Here is a 16,078-nt window from a genome sequence, read left to right on the forward strand (position 1 = left end):
GGCACTAATACTATCGGAAGAGAGAAACACATAATAAACTGCATATTTCCAGAAACAACATTTATAAAATATGATCCTTATGGGTTTTTTTCAGTTTAGAAACCAAAAATATCTTAAACACCTGTAATTATATGCCTTCCTCTAACTCAGTTCAAGAATCAGCCCTGTAGGTCAATGAATATGTTATGTACACACCAGGTATCCTTTTCAAACACCAAAAATGATTAGAATAAAATCATTTACGTTATCCCATTATCCCATTATTTTCTTTCTTTTACTGTCTATCTCTCTATTTCTCTGTAAATATATTGGTGTTAGTGTATGTAAGCATGTGTTTTTTTCTAAACGAAATCTGAAATTGATAAAACAATAGAAGTATCCTAGAATCTAGATGCCTAATTTATTGAATGCTCACGTCAGAGCAGTCTATTACCCTGAAGAGTGTGATCTCCCATGATGCTCCTTGTCTACTGGATTCTTTGCTCTCCTCCGGCATTGAGGCAAGAAGTCAGCTAAGATTGATTTGCGTGATGCTGCCAGCCTTTAATGAAATGTGTTGTATCTGTAGGGACAAAAGAAAAGAGAGAAAGGCAGCTTGTTTCCTGATTTTGCATGCATGGCTAAGCCTTCTGCAAAAGACATCCCTAAGGTCCTCACCATATTAGGGTAGCTGTCACTGATACCCTTCTTGTTTATAGCATCATAAATCATGGTTTCAATTTTGGCCAATCAGGAAAGGCCATTTTGAATAGTGAAATACCTGTTTATGTTACAGACAGCCTAACTGCTTGCTCTTGGTAAAGTAAAACACATTTGTGAAGACGTATAATGCCATATATATGAATATATATTTGCTCAGTCCTTTGGTTAAAGTGCAAAAATAACAGTCAAGTGCAATACAACCATCATAAATCCTGTTTTATCATCTAGAAATGTAGAGTTCTGCCACTGATTGACTATATCAACTATAAATGGTGATGGATGGAAAATAATAAAGAAAAAGATTACAAAGGGGAAACAAAACTAATTAGTAATCAAGCCCATGGTGTAGTATAGATAAATGTATATGCAAAGCCCTAAAAAATTATATACATGCAATTTATGCTTTTTAAATTTGAATCCAGCAACACATGGAACCCCAATATGATTCAATCCATAACTTTTACAGGCATAATGCAGAGATTATCACCAGCTAGGCGCAGGAAAACTGCTGCAGCCGTGTAGAATGGAAAAAATTGAAATTCAACTGTGTCAAAGCCTTTTCATTTATTAAATACAAAAATAAAGAAAGATGCGTTGATTTTTGATGTGGCCGTTTTGGCAAAATGTGCAGTATCTCTAAAATTATCTAATGGGAGCACATTACAAGCTGTATTATCTACTATGGGGTTTTTTTTTTTATAGTAGAAGACGTTGCTTAAGAGCAATGGCACAAGGGTGATTTAATTTGAGTGTTTTGCCCCCATGGCATCAGTCAGCATTTTTGTGTATTAAAGTTTCATTAAAGTGCACTGGGCTCTTTCATGAAGTTCACATTCAAATGTATTGATTAACAATCATAGGCACCAAAACTCTTGGAATCACCCTATGTGCCATTGTCGAAAGAGTAAGGTACTGATGATCTTGAACTTTCATTGTGTGTGTTGGTAAAACTGTCATCTGCAGTGTCTCAGAAGCTGACCATACAAGTACCAATAAAATTACACCAAACATATTTGTATAGTTTTCAGTACCTATGTAATGACCAAAGATTCCAACCAATATCTACACTCACTTTGGATATGAGATTATTGAGCAGGTTTCAAAATTTCATCTGCTGATGCACCACATTGGTCCCTGCATGGGCACTCGGCACATGGGGAAGTAAAGAACTTTTCACTTTTCTCTGTTCCAGTAGTAAGAATGTGCGCTATTCTGCACACCTGTTAGCATGTTAGTGTGTGCACACTAGTATCTGTTGTGTGTTATTGTTCTACATACTGTAAATGGTACTATGTGCTTTAATTAGGATATATGTGCAAATGCAATAATTTACCGTATATAAATTCTCTTTTGCCGTGCTCCGTTTATAAACAACTACATAATGTTTTTTTTAAGGATTCTAACAATTTATGCTCTCCAGTTTATATTTAAACATTTTCTATTGACACTTTAAACCATGTAATTTGTATTAAAAGAAATAAGGCCTCTATGGTGCATTAGATTTTCAGCTATTTATTTTGAATCTGTGTCAGTTCAGCTGTTCTTCTCTGGTCTTCCCTGTTTCTCCTGCATAGAGGCTTCTGCTGGGACCTTTCTCACACCTAACGAGATAAACTGCATCAGATGATTTGCAGCTGAAGATTCCACCGATGCTGTAGTAAAGATAGAGAACAAAAAGAGTTTTGGGAATATTTGTTTCAGATGTACATTTCTGCTTAGTACAGTTTAATATAAGAGATAGAGCCCACTCTGCCGTGAAATACACATTAAGCATATTCGAAGTCACAATATTATATTTAGGAGGAGGTGATTCATTAGCCATATATTATGGAATATTCTATAGTGTATGAGTATATTAGGCAGGTGTATAAAGAGTAAAGGCTCATTTACAAAGCCAGCTTAGAGTGTAGGCATTTGCAGTTGGGCCTGGGCCCCCCAAAGCTACTGTATGCCATTGCTAAAAGTGGTGCCTCTAAGGACAGAAAGTTTTCCAGGAGAATCAATATTTTCCCCAACCACTATCTAGGCATTGCTTTCTTTTTCCATCACTAGGATTATTAAGAGTTATCAGGGCATTATAACCCATATAATTCACTTTTACATTTCCAACTTTAACCCCTTATCCTTTGGAGAATAGTGCTAACGCTAATGAAAAATGTGTGTTTATCATCAAGCATAAAGAAAATATGCCAATAAAATAACACAAAGATTCTTGCACTTACACATTTATTCAACTTGTGATTTAGACAGCATAGGGATACTCAGCATTTTGCTGTTTAAGTGGCCTTGTAGAGGCAACCACAAAAGCAAATGGGAGGAACAATCTCAGAGATGTTATCTGCATTGATTAATACATCACTTTTGAGATACTAGTGCTGTTAAAATGCTGGATAATCAATAGATTTAATTTAACATAATGTGTAGGCTTTCATTTGGCCATACATTTTATTCTGTATAGAACTGCAACATTCAGCAAGTCTTTTGTTATATAATTGCTTATAAAGTGTCAGATAATTCTTAGGGTTTCTAAATCTTTGTTCTCTGTCAAGTAGGAGTTTGAGTTATTAATGCTGAGTAACATGGTAGTAAGTAGTTTATTCAGTTTTAAAAATGTACTTTGACTAGCAGTACTGAGGCAGAAATAGAAGGTAACGATTTGGTAAAAACTCTTTCATAAGGCCTTCCTCCTTCTTTTCTGAAGCTATGTATATGTTGTAATAGGCACTAACCAGGCAAAATTTCTCTATGTTTTTTTACTTATAATAATTATTGTCTTAGAGCACTGGTGCATAATGGTACTGATATAAAATAAAATAATAAGCTTACTGAATATTTATAGCAGATATGACCACTTAGGCATATTGAAAATAATCAGCAGACAAAGAAATAAAGTAAGCTGAATGAAAGTGCCTATATGCCTAGGATATATGAGTTGGGCATTGGTGGGCAAGCAATGTACTACATAGGAGCAAGGGCCATGACAGTATATAATCACCAATATGGCAGTAGCCTATGCTTCCAAATAATGTGCTTCATGGCTTGGACTGTCACCTACAATGCATTGAAACAGAACTTGAATATTTGAGTATCTTAAGGGTGTTTGCCATTCCTGGCCACTGGAATACCAGGAACTTGCAGTAGGCTCAGGTGTCCGTGGGGCCCTCCTGCTCCTCCACTTATTTTTCTTGTTTGCCTACACCATGGCTATTATATTTTTCTATCTAAGGACAAAAAGAAAAAGTTGAGGAAAGGATGGATGATAATATGTACTAAGACAATATTGAAAATAAGAGAGTGTTTTCCTGTTGGGCCCTGGCACCCCAGTCTGACACTGATACTGGCTAATGGTTAATAACAAAATGGGAAGAACCAGACATTCTTATTGAAATGAAATGAAGCTACTGTATGGCTCTGAATTAATCTTAACAAGCAGTTTAAACATTGAATGATGCAATGATACTGTATATTCTGCCTGTAGTTGTTTGCCAGTATTAACATTTATGATTGTAATTTTATTATTGTAATATTTTGCAGTTAATAATGTACAGAGGGCCATATGATGCTTATGCATGCCAGTCAAGGATACACTACTCAATATGTAAAGGTTAAAAACCGTTTAGTTCATCATTTTCCATTTTTAGAGAGAGGGGACACAAAAAGTACATGGTTTGTCATATATGGGGGAGAAGAAGTACAGTATTAATAATTGAAAGAGTAACATGAAAGCCCAACTTTACCTTTCTTGTATTGAATGCAGATACTATTTAAAGCTTATAGAAGGCAATAAAAGCCACAGTGTGGAGGAACACACAAAGGGGGCCTAGGGTCATCCCTAGGGTTTTAATGCACCATGTGGTCTAGATCCCATACAGCAGAAATACCGTAGATAAGTGAGAAGACTGTGCCTGAATTTACGTTTTTTATATTAAAAGGCACTTTTGTGTTTGTAAAATATATCTTGGTTCACCAGCAGTAGAAAATAACCCAAAAGCAATAAGCAATAGTTGCTCACAACTGAGCATGATGGCAGAAAAGATTATTTCAAAATTATATAATAAATGGGGATGAACTCTATGTTACTCCAGCTACAGTGAAATGTTATGTTAAATTAATACATGTAATTTTAATTTGCATCATGTATTTCTTAGGTTGGAACATGGAACCCTTCTGATGGACTGAATATCACAGACGTTGCCAAAGGGAGGGGACCAAACATCAGTGAGTCATTGACTAACCGCACACTCATGGTCACTACAGTGTTGGTAAGTCTCTTTTATGGCTTTTTGGCAAAAAAGGAATTTAATAGTTTACTAAATTACTACAGAAAAGTAAAAGCCACAGAAGTGAAGTAAAATCTTTCAATATTTCATAAACTTATTATATTAAATATTTTAAAGGACTCCAGTTGTGCAAATACCATCTGGAGTATTTATCTCAAGGGATTATGAAAAATGATTTTGCCATTACCTGTTAATGGTTATAGACAAAAACACAAATGGTATGTGGCAGGTATTGCTATAAGAGAGGAAGCAAGCATTGTCCAGTGCATCCCTTTTGGCAGTTGTTGTTGGACTACAAATCCCTATTTATTGTAACATGTTATCAAGGTTAAGGCATGCTGGGAGCTGTAGTCCAGCAGCATCAGGATTGTATTCTTAAATCATTATTGCTCAATAAAACTTTCTCCAGGGCTCACACCCATGTGGTTGCTGCCATGTGGTGATTTAAGAAACTTGCAAGCTACCAGGGGCATCAAAAAGGTCGCCTGGTAAATTTAAAAGCTGAGATTTCGATTTTTAAATTGGAATTTCAGCTCTGCTAGTGCACAAGAGATGCGAGGAGGGGTAGAACCAGAAAGGCCGCCTCAGGGCAGCAAGGACCACAGCTGCATTAAATTGCTAAATAATCCTCCAATAAGAATCCCACCTGATCTGGGGTTTTTTTGTTTGATGTTTTTTGTTCATGGAAACTTTAAGCAGTTTTCCTAGCACTGAACAAATAATATACATAATGCAATCTGTCAATAATCACTGAATGTAAGATAACATCAAGATGCCTGACAGTGCAGATAATCAGCATTCTCATTGATAAATCCTTTTTTTTTCTTGTTGTATTGATTGTATTCCAACTAGGGGACACAGTAGGGTTTAGATCACTTTAAAGCCTTAAATTGCTCTAATGCTTTTAAAACATTCAAACTATTTTCTACTGCTTGCTCCTAAGCTTATTTCTAATAAATATCCCATATTTTCTGTTTGTTGAGAGGGTCAGTTAACCTTTCTGCAGCAAAGACAGCCAATGACATCTTGGATGGAAGTACACAGCTTGTAACACAAGCTGTGGGAATTCAAATCATACCAAATCCAGATACTGAAAAGGACAACGTGTTGCAAGACCACAGCCATAAAAAAAGAGTGAAAGCTCTGCAATAATCTGTAATGGTCTATTCTTTAAACTAACGAAAACCAAGATTGAAATCCACCAGTACAAGTAGATAATACATTACAATAAAAAAGACACAAGTCCAAAACCACTGTCCATTTAGGCATTGCAAAAGCATCATTTTGGCATGGTTTGTATGCATGCCAAGGGCCTATGCCATATACTTTGCTGCTACCTGCTGCCCAAAAATATGGAGCCCACAACTACCCTGTTTTAAATCCAATCTTGCCTCATCTCATCTCAACTTTAACATTAACTATGTCTTTCCCTTGCCTTTCTCACCTGGTCAATGTTTCCCTCTCTAGTGATGGGCGAATTTGGGGCGTTTTGCTTTGCTGAAAAATTTGCGAAATTCGTGGAACGGCAAAAAATTCCCGAAACGGCACCCGCGGCTTTTTTTTGACACTGGCGCCCGTTTTTGGTGAACAAGGGTTAGTGATGGCCAAATTTATTCGGCAGGTGCAAATTCGCCGCCGGTGAATAAATTTGGACACCAGGGAATTTTCGCGCCGGTTTTGCGAATTTATTCGCCGGCATCGAACCGCTGGAATTCGCTGCAAATTCGCGCCTGGCGAATAAATTCACCCATCACTATCCCTCTCTTATCCCTGTTGTCTGGGATTCATTATTCTCCTACCAATAATGAAACATAATTACCTCCGAATTATAACCCTAAATACTCGTGCACACACTTCTCATCAACTTGTATGTTATGTGAAATTCTTTTAAAAATGTCGACTAAGTGCCCCATTATTCAATGTTAATTTTAGATCCTTTGGTCGTGATTGTGATAGTTGATGACAGATTGCAGCCATCCAGGCATATTCAGAAAAGCATTTCTTAAATGTTTTTTGACACATTGGACGGTTAAAGGTGGCGTTTCGGATCTCTGACATTTTTCGACAAGAAAATAGATGATTTTCAGCCTTTGAATTGAAATGTGTTCCACTTTTCAGCAAGCATTAAACCAGGGTTATGCCACTTTTTTTTTTTTAATCTGCTCTTCATGATATTCCTCAATGTTATTTTTAGTATGACATTGCTCTGTATCTACCTCTGTCATTCCTTTATCCTTTGTGCTTTTCAATCTACAGGGAAAGGCTAGTTCTGTATTTATTTATTTATATTTTAATTGACAGCTATAGATTTCTCATCTAATTGCCATACAAAATGATGCTATGATTTGGGTTCCTTCAGGCCATCTGCTCTAATTATATCTTCACATCTTATCAAGTCAAAGATGCCCTGTTTGGTGGTATTGAAATATTCATCATTTCATAGGGGGAAAAAGGCGAAATAGCTGATTGCAGTAGCGTTTAATCGTACGGAAAAGCCATGGGATGAATTTCTAGATGGCTGGTTTCCTATTTTATTTTCCCATTCCAGTTGTTAATATTGAAACGACACGTTCATGGAGAGATATATGACCCGATCATCAAACACTGCTCTCCAACAGCAATTTCAGAGCTCAAAATATTCTATATGGAGGGCAGGAGAATCGATTTAGACGAGTTGAGGGAGCTTTTGAATCCAATGCCTGTCCATTTTAAAAAAATAAATAGAGGAATCGTTTCTAAGTAACAGCTTACCGGAGATATGAATTGCCCCCCGAAAAAACATTTTCAACCGCAATATCCATTAAACCATTTTAGCGCTCACTGCTTTTAAACTGTGCATCCTGCTACTTTGTGACAGCAGAAAATTAATAGGCGTTTATGGATTTTAAAGCTGTTGCCTTACTAATAACTGCACCTCTGCATTTTTTTCCCAACACATTGCTAAAAATATCTTCACTTTAAAAGACTCACTTGCTGTGTACACAGCTGTGTATGTGGAAATCTGCAGACACAGTATATCCCTGCCCTATGGAGCTTACAATTTAACTCTGTTCTCTGAGAACTAACCTTGTTCTCAAGGTCACTAGGGCTTTGATTATAGCAAACATTCCCATAACCAAACTTCTGATATACTAGGCACACTTTAAGAGGATTTACCTGGTAGCTACTTATGACAACTTTTTCTTACAGCTGTTATGCACTCAGTTCACACAGTACTGCGCATATAAGGGAACTCATTTGAGGCAAACAGTTTTTTTTCACAAATTTGGAGAAGAGATAAAAATTACATTTGTTATTTAACAATTCTGTATCCTACGACATCTCTAAGCCCTCTAAAGTTGGTAGTGATGGGTGAATCTGACATGTTTAGCTTTGCTAAAAATACGCAAAACGACATAAATATTTTTTTTACCAATTTTTGTAACTATTTTTTTCACCCATTGGAGTCTATGGGCTTCATTTGTGCGATGAAACTCAGTGAACAATTTTGATTATCACCGTTGGTGACCCCAACAATTACAGATGCACGTAGTCACCTATGAGAATGCTACATACTAGCGTGCTTTTAGTGCAGGAATAAAGAACATGGACCCATATTCAAATATATCAGCTATAATCCTCGCTATTTGGACACTGGACAAATGCTTGCTTGACTGATGTTGGTTTAAGAACACAACCATGATCTTGATGGGCTCAACCAAACTTGACCAAACTTTGCTGGTCTACAAATTGTTTCATACACCAACATTTTATCAATCATTTAAGCATGCTGGCAGCTGTACTCCAGCAACATGAGGATCAAGCCTTATGGGCCAGTGGCAGAATTACTATTATTCATTACTAATATGAATACCACCTGATCTGTGTAAATCTGGCTACATGTTTAGTGTCCCTTCAACTGGAACTGGGAGTTTCAAACACAGTAGCATTACTACTACTATTATTATTAAATTTTATTATTATTCATTATTATTATATAACTATGATTATTAGTAGCAAACACAGTAGCACACAATGCAGAGTAGAACACATTTACAAACACTGGCTAAATTTGCACCTGGCAATAACCCATGGCCACCAATCAGATGTTTGTTTCCATTGTTCTACCTGAAGCTGGCTGAAAAGGCTAATCACTGATTGGTTGCTATGAGTAACTGCCAGGTGCTAATATAGCCAGTCAGCTCCACTATCACAGAACAACAAGAGTGGTATGCCCTCACCCATTATGGTTCTTTACAGTGCCATTTCATGAAGCTAAAATTATACAATAATCACATGGCGCCACCCCTCCACATGAGAAAATATTTGGAGGGGCCCGGCGCATACAGCAAACTATACAGTACACTCATACGACTGCCCTCTGTGAATAATTTTCACACAAATTTTCAGGCAGTAGAGGCTACAGAGAAAGCAGACCCTGCGGACCAGGCCCCCCATGTTTGCGTAGTTTGAGTATGTTATATATAATAAATAAAAATACCTTATTCCTTAAGTTTAGGTGGCCTTAAAATGATTGTGCAGTAACTTCTAGTTAACCCACTGCCTTTGTAGGAGAAGCAAGAGGAAAGATGTCTGTTATACATTATCTAAAGTACAGTACATTCCCAAATACCTGGTTATTTGGAGGCTGGCTGTTATTGAAATGTTATATTTACTTTCTTATTTAGTAGAAAAGATTGCAGAACAACAGTGGACTGATTTATATGGGTCACAGGACACAACGGTGCAATTTAGCATGTGTTTCCTGAATTAAAAGTATTTATATATGACTTCAGCATTCGCCGGCAAAGCTACAATATATTTTAATTGGCAAAAGTTGTCATGTTTTCAAATATTGTATTCTTATTATTGTGTTTATTTGCTTTAATTTATTGTTTTGGTGTATGTTAAAGGGTAAGTTAACCTTTGCATTAACTTTTAGAATGATACAGACCTGCTGTAAGCAACTTTTTAGTTCTTTATTTTTTGTATGAGTAATACTTTATTAATACAGGTATGGGACCTGTTATCCAGAATGCTCAGGACCTGGTTTTTTTTGGATAATGGATCTTTCCATAATTTGGGTCTTAAGCCTATTAGAAACTAATTTAACATACAATAAACCCAATAGGCTGGTTTTGCTTCCAATAAGGATTAATTATATCTTAGTTTGGATCAAGTACAAGCTACTGTTTTATTATTACAGAGAAAAAGGAAATCATTTTTAAAAATTTGGATTATTTGGATAAAATGGAGTTGATGGGAGACAGCCATTCCATAATTCGAGCTTTCTGGATATCGGGTTTCCGGATAAGGGATCCTATACCTGTATTCCAATTGTGCCTGCTTCTAGCCGGCAACTAAAAATGACTACACATGTTGTCTGGTTGTGGGAGTCATTGACAAGCAATAACAAACCAAAACATTTGCATACATGTATTTATTGAAGTAATTCACTAATTAAAAAATATAGTAGACATATAATCTGAAAGATTCCATATATTTTTTTAATATTTTTAGGAGGAGCCTTATGTGATGTTCAAGAGGTCAGACACTCCTTTATTTGGAAAAGACAGGTTTGAGGGCTTTTGTATCGATCTTCTGAAGAAGATAGCTGAAATACTCGGATTCGACTATGACATACGACTAGTAGATGATGGAAAATATGGATCCCAAGATGAGAAGGGCCAATGGAATGGCTTAGTCAAGGAGCTCATTGACCATGTAAGTCAGAGTTATAGTATATTTGAAAGATACAGTAGATAAAGAGAATATTCCATTTTGTGCTGTTATAGGTGTTATACCATAACCATGAGTGTCCTCTATAGAAATTGTCCATTTGGCTCTAAGCCTTATATACAGCAGCGGAAGTGGGAGATCTTAATGGCAGGTGCCATTAATAGAGATGGGGGTTAGAACTGCTTAGAAAAATGTTAAACAACCACAAACATTAGGACCCTTAATTTGGGGTATAAAACCTTAGATTTATAGCACCAAAACATATGGTTTGGCAAACCAAATATGAAGACACTAGTGATGAGCGAATTTGTCCAAAATTCACGAACGCTGTTTTTGACGCCTGCGACAATTTGTTGGTGTCAAAAGCTGGCTTCAAAGTTGACGCAGGCGCCCATTAAAGTCAATGGGCTTCCATTAATCGTCGCCAGTGTCTGAATTGTCACCTCGGCAAGTTCGCAAATTTATTCGCCGGCTTCAAAACGTGGAAATTCGCTCCTGCCGAATAAATTCGCCATCATTAGAAGGCACTTATATTAACTTGCAACAAACTTAAACATTCATAAACACCTTAGAGATATGAAAGATTTGCAGTGTTGTAAATGTGATTTCTTTTATGATTCCATCTGTGTGAATGTGTTTTACGTTTGTTACAGTAATGTAGCTAAAAGATTACCTCTAAATCCTTTATCTGAAAACAAAGAACCCTTTGTGTAAGTAAAAAAGTGTTTTTCTTCTTAATTATGATTTTCAAAACTGCTGCATGCATTTCTATAAAGTTGTATCGAGCATTCAGCCTGCGACTTGCAAAAATCTCTGTTCTGTTACAACAAGAAATATGCAGCTGGTGTTTCTGACATCAGAGAGTAAAGAGGCTGCTCATCTGAATGCAGTTTGAAATTCTTACATGAAACCCTTCTGAAATTACCCCTGCTTTTTTACAATCACAGATTGCCAGTAGAACAATAAACTTCTAGGACAAAGTTTAGATTTTTTTCAATTTTTTTTTAAAGGGGGTGTCTTAGAACATTTCAGTAATTTTAATGGATGCAATAGTCTTTTCTTAAGCAAAAGCTATAATTAATAATGTTATCAAAACAGGTCTCGGTGGTGACAAGCTGTGCTGCTAATCAAGCTGTGATCGGTCAGCTTTCATGTTCCAATTTTCCGAGTTATTTAATGGGTTTTTCATTTTGTCCAAAGTATAAAATGTCACTATAAGAGTTAACATATCGGCAGAAGCCATTGTGTGTATCCAGGGTGTTTTCTGTAACAAGATAGTCAGATTTGTGGCGGGTGCAGCAATTGTAGGTAGAAGCAGTAGGGTTCTATTTGCATGGAAATATTAAATATTTTATTAAAAATTAATGTTGATGTATTTACAGAATTACAAATTACAAATGGTGTATCACTTCTGTATTGCCCAAAAGAATTGCTTTAAAAGTTAAGAGAACATTTCTTAAAAATATTTGTTGCATACATTTCATTCTCTAAAGGGGAGATAGATGGGACTTAGAAAAACCAAGTGTGTTTTAGTAGTTGTCTGAAAGAGAAGAGAACAAATACTGGCAATACTCTTCATGTGACTTGAAAATATAAGTATTGCTAATTTCTAAAACCAAAATTCACAATAAAGGGTCATGAGAAGGGGTTGAATTAATTATCTACCTTAAAAGGACCATCCATAGTGTATCTTCAGTTTTCCCTGTTTGCCCTGTAGTGTTAGATTACATGATAAAAAATTAAAATAAATCATAATATTATGTGGAGATGTACCATAATGGCACACAATGTAGGAGACACACTATGTGATACCCAAAAAGAGGAAATAAATACAATGCAAGAGGATACCAAACTTTATAGTCAGTTGTATGCATTCAGAAAGGTGGGAGTCTTCTGGCATCAATTCATCAACAATTGTAATGTACTTACACTTCTCTGGAGTGTAAGGGGGTATATGATTTATGACTGTTTAATTAGTATGTGAGAAGAAGAGTGAATGATACCAAGGACCCTGAGGATTGCTACCTTGGTGAAGTACCTGAAGTGAGTCAACATATAGGTTAGCTACTGGTAGGATAGACCCATGGGCTCACTGTAGGTAGGGAGAGATAGTGGTTGGACAGCTAGCTATACAGCTGAGACTCCAAAGAGGAGTAAAGAATGGATTGGCCCCATAGTAGTACCTTGAAAGACAGTGGCCCAGTGAAAAGGGAAAACAGAACTAGATAGGCCTTTGGACCCTGATATTTGCTGGGAATCATTGGAAAAGCTCTACTGGTGACTTTGAACAGATTGTTCCTGTGTTCATCTGCAAGACCATGTGGACCTCCAGTTAATTGTCATCTGTGTAACTACAAGTTCTCTTTGTGTTGTGATGGTGGTGTGTGCTCTAAAGAGTTCAGTTGGCCATTTATTACTAGAAGATATTGGGCAGAAAATTACAAATGTCCAGTGGAGATTACCTTTATACCAATGAAGCCTCTGCTTGCCACTGTACATGGTAATGTTAGATGTGTGTGCTATTGTTAAAAATAAATATGTGCTCTTTCTACTGACTTTGCTTCCAAAGAAAATTTAGACCGTAGCAGTAAGCAATCATTTTGAGGAAATGTAATTTTAGAATGGGTGTCTGGATTATTTGGGGCATATATTGGTCATGTATTGTAAATTTGCAGTATGTTTCCATGAGAAAGTTGATGTGCTTATTTTTTATATTTTTTTTGGTTGGAAAAAAGATGATGCAATGTCACTTTTTTAAACTTAGTTACAATAAATCACAATAGGCGAATATGTTTCATCATGGCACCCAGGTATTTATCATGTCTGAGAGATAATCAACTATAGGGAACATTTTGCAGATAACTTTGGTTCTTAAATAGATTGTATAGTCCTTTTCTGCTGCTAGTGACTCTGAGTGGATTTTGCTGTTTTACAGCAGTTCCTGCCTGAATATTGCTATTTTTAGATTCAAGGGACATTTTTCTGACATATCTGTCAGTAACTTACTTTTAATCCCTTGCCATCTCTAGCCAGGCAACTGGCATCTTAAAAGCAATCACAGATACTTTGAGAAACTTTACAAGCCTCCTCCACCGCCTTATAATAATTCTGCATTGAAAAAGATATAATTAATGCATAATCTTCAGTAAGTTCTATAGCTTTTCAGTTGCTCTATTGCACTGTTGAACTTTTAAACACAGTATAACTTAGTTGGTACAACTAAAAAAAAAATACAGCAGTTTATTTCCAAATGTCTTGTTTTGATCAATAAAAGTGGCAATCTGTATTTACTTTGCATAGCCTATGAATGGCTTCTGGCAGCTCTATATAGCTGTACAACAAAATGTTAGGCTATTTTCTGATGGATGTAATGAAACATACTTGGACAAAGATAGGCAACATTTGGAGTAGGAAAAAAACACAATTTCTATAATTCTTTCATCAGTATGATTGCTGCTTTTATTGGTTTGCTCCCTAGTCATTTAGCCCCGCGTATTCTATATTGTCTCATGTTTTGGATGTGGCACACTTTGGTTCTCATTAGTTCGCTTCCTTGACTGTTGTTTACTACATTTGTTTTGCTTCCTTAGAGAGGCAGTGAGATGAGGAAAAAGCTAATTAGGCAGCCAGTACATTTCATTTACCAATCTGTCCTGGCATGGGTTCTACAGCGCTGGCCCCCATTTGTATAACCTTTATTTATCTTTAGCACAGTCCTTTATTAATCAGACAGAAGACAAAAGCTCCCTAGCCCTGGCTGAGCAGCACAGTGTTCCACAGAAAGGCATTCTTTGCATGAAGATGGATGACTACACAACGTGGTTGTTAACATACATTACAGATTGTTCTGCAGGAGCGGTGATCAACTGAGACTTTTGAATTACCAGACTCTCTGTTGAGAGACAGCAGCCGCAGATTGGGGCTGACAGCAAAAATGTGGGAGGAGGACCAGGCAGTGGGAGAGCAGCAGAAGTGAAAATTGAAAGTTTTATAGGTATAATAAGAGATCAAGGGACACTGATTGAGCTGCAGTATATTTAACGGCTCAGCATCAGTCAGTGCTGGAATGCTGCAAAGGATGGATAAAACATTGTACTCTTTTATCAAGTGCTATGCTTGTGTTTTCTAGTATTTTTAATCCTAACATATTCAATTTCATTTTCTTTAATGGAATTCTTTCCAGGTGTTGCCCTGATCTTCTGGACTTCAGAATTTAGTGCTTGTTTAAGATTGCAAGAATTAAGCACTTGTGTAGGCAAAACATAAAGCATGTATTGATGCTATTCATAAAAGGTATTTGCATGCACACATGTTCCGAGCAACTTGTGAAGAGCTCCAATTGGGGCACTGTCACCTTAAACAAATACAGGAAATTTTAGACCTGTTTAAAGGAGACACAATTCTAACTGTTGTGTTTTGGAGTGAAGGCATTTTGTCACATACACCCAAACTATTAATAGTTTGGATGACAACATTTTGTTATATCCTAGTGCGCTGATTGTCATTGTGCAGTGCCTATGTTACATATGAGATAGATGAGATAGTCATGATCATCAGACCTCCTTTACCCCTTACCCCAATTATTTATATATATCGCTAGAGTTGGTGATTTATTAACAAAATACTTCATTGACATAACATACTGTAAATACTCAATCACAAGAAAGAAAGAAAGAAAGAAAGAAAGAAAGAAAGAAAGAAAGAAAGAAAGAAAGAAAGGAAAGAAAGAAAGAAAGAAAGAAAGAAAGAAAGAAAGAAAGAAAGAAAGAAAGAAAGAAAGAAAGAAAGAAAGAAAGAGAAAGAGAAAGAAAGAATGGTTTATCTGTGCTTTATGCAGGTGAAACAGATGAAAACAAGCTTTTACTGGCAAGCTGAATTGGAAAAGGAGCTTTCCCTTTCTTTTGTTTCCAGTCCACTGATTATATGTGATGGAAACAGGGGTATGCTAAGGTTATGGGCTATCTAAGCCTCTTAGCAGTGAGTGAAGAAAATGCCGAGAATACATAGAGACCACAGAAAGTAAAGTAACAAAGACAACTACAGATACCCAGACTGTATCATTTTATTGGCACTAGGAAAAAGGGTCAGGGTAATCACAACAATTTTAGCTTTCATTTTGTCAGAGCAGAAAGTAGATTTCAAAGGTATCGTCCAAGAGGTAGATAATCATCCTTTCAGTCTCAGGGAAAGAAAAAAGTCTACTCCTGAGTAGAATTGTCACTGGAATAATAAAAGCCTCCCTTTTAGTGTATTTTCATGGAATAGTAAATACACACACAGTATCATCTGTGTATAAATGTATATACATGGCAAATTATTGTCTTGGCCGCTACCACTGTCATGATAATCACAGGTACTTCTTTACCACATTAGTAACA

The 16,078-nt window shown here is 36.4% G+C and overlaps 1 protein-coding gene across 1 annotated transcript in view; it reads left to right on the forward strand.

The window, feature by feature from the left end:
- Nucleotides 1–16,078, forward strand: part of grik3.S (glutamate receptor, ionotropic, kainate 3 homeolog S) — a 228,697-nt gene that overhangs the window by 152,361 nt on the left and 60,258 nt on the right. The window contains exons 9-10 of the mRNA XM_041584018.1: nt 4,851–4,964; nt 10,482–10,685. Coding sequence (XP_041439952.1) covers nt 4,851–4,964; nt 10,482–10,685 — 318 coding nt within the window. The remainder of the gene's footprint in view (nt 1–4,850; nt 4,965–10,481; nt 10,686–16,078) is intronic.

The sequence above is a fragment of the Xenopus laevis genome, chromosome 2S (genome assembly GCF_017654675.1).
Source record: "Xenopus laevis strain J_2021 chromosome 2S, Xenopus_laevis_v10.1, whole genome shotgun sequence".
Lineage (NCBI taxonomy): Eukaryota > Metazoa > Chordata > Amphibia > Anura > Pipidae > Xenopus > Xenopus laevis.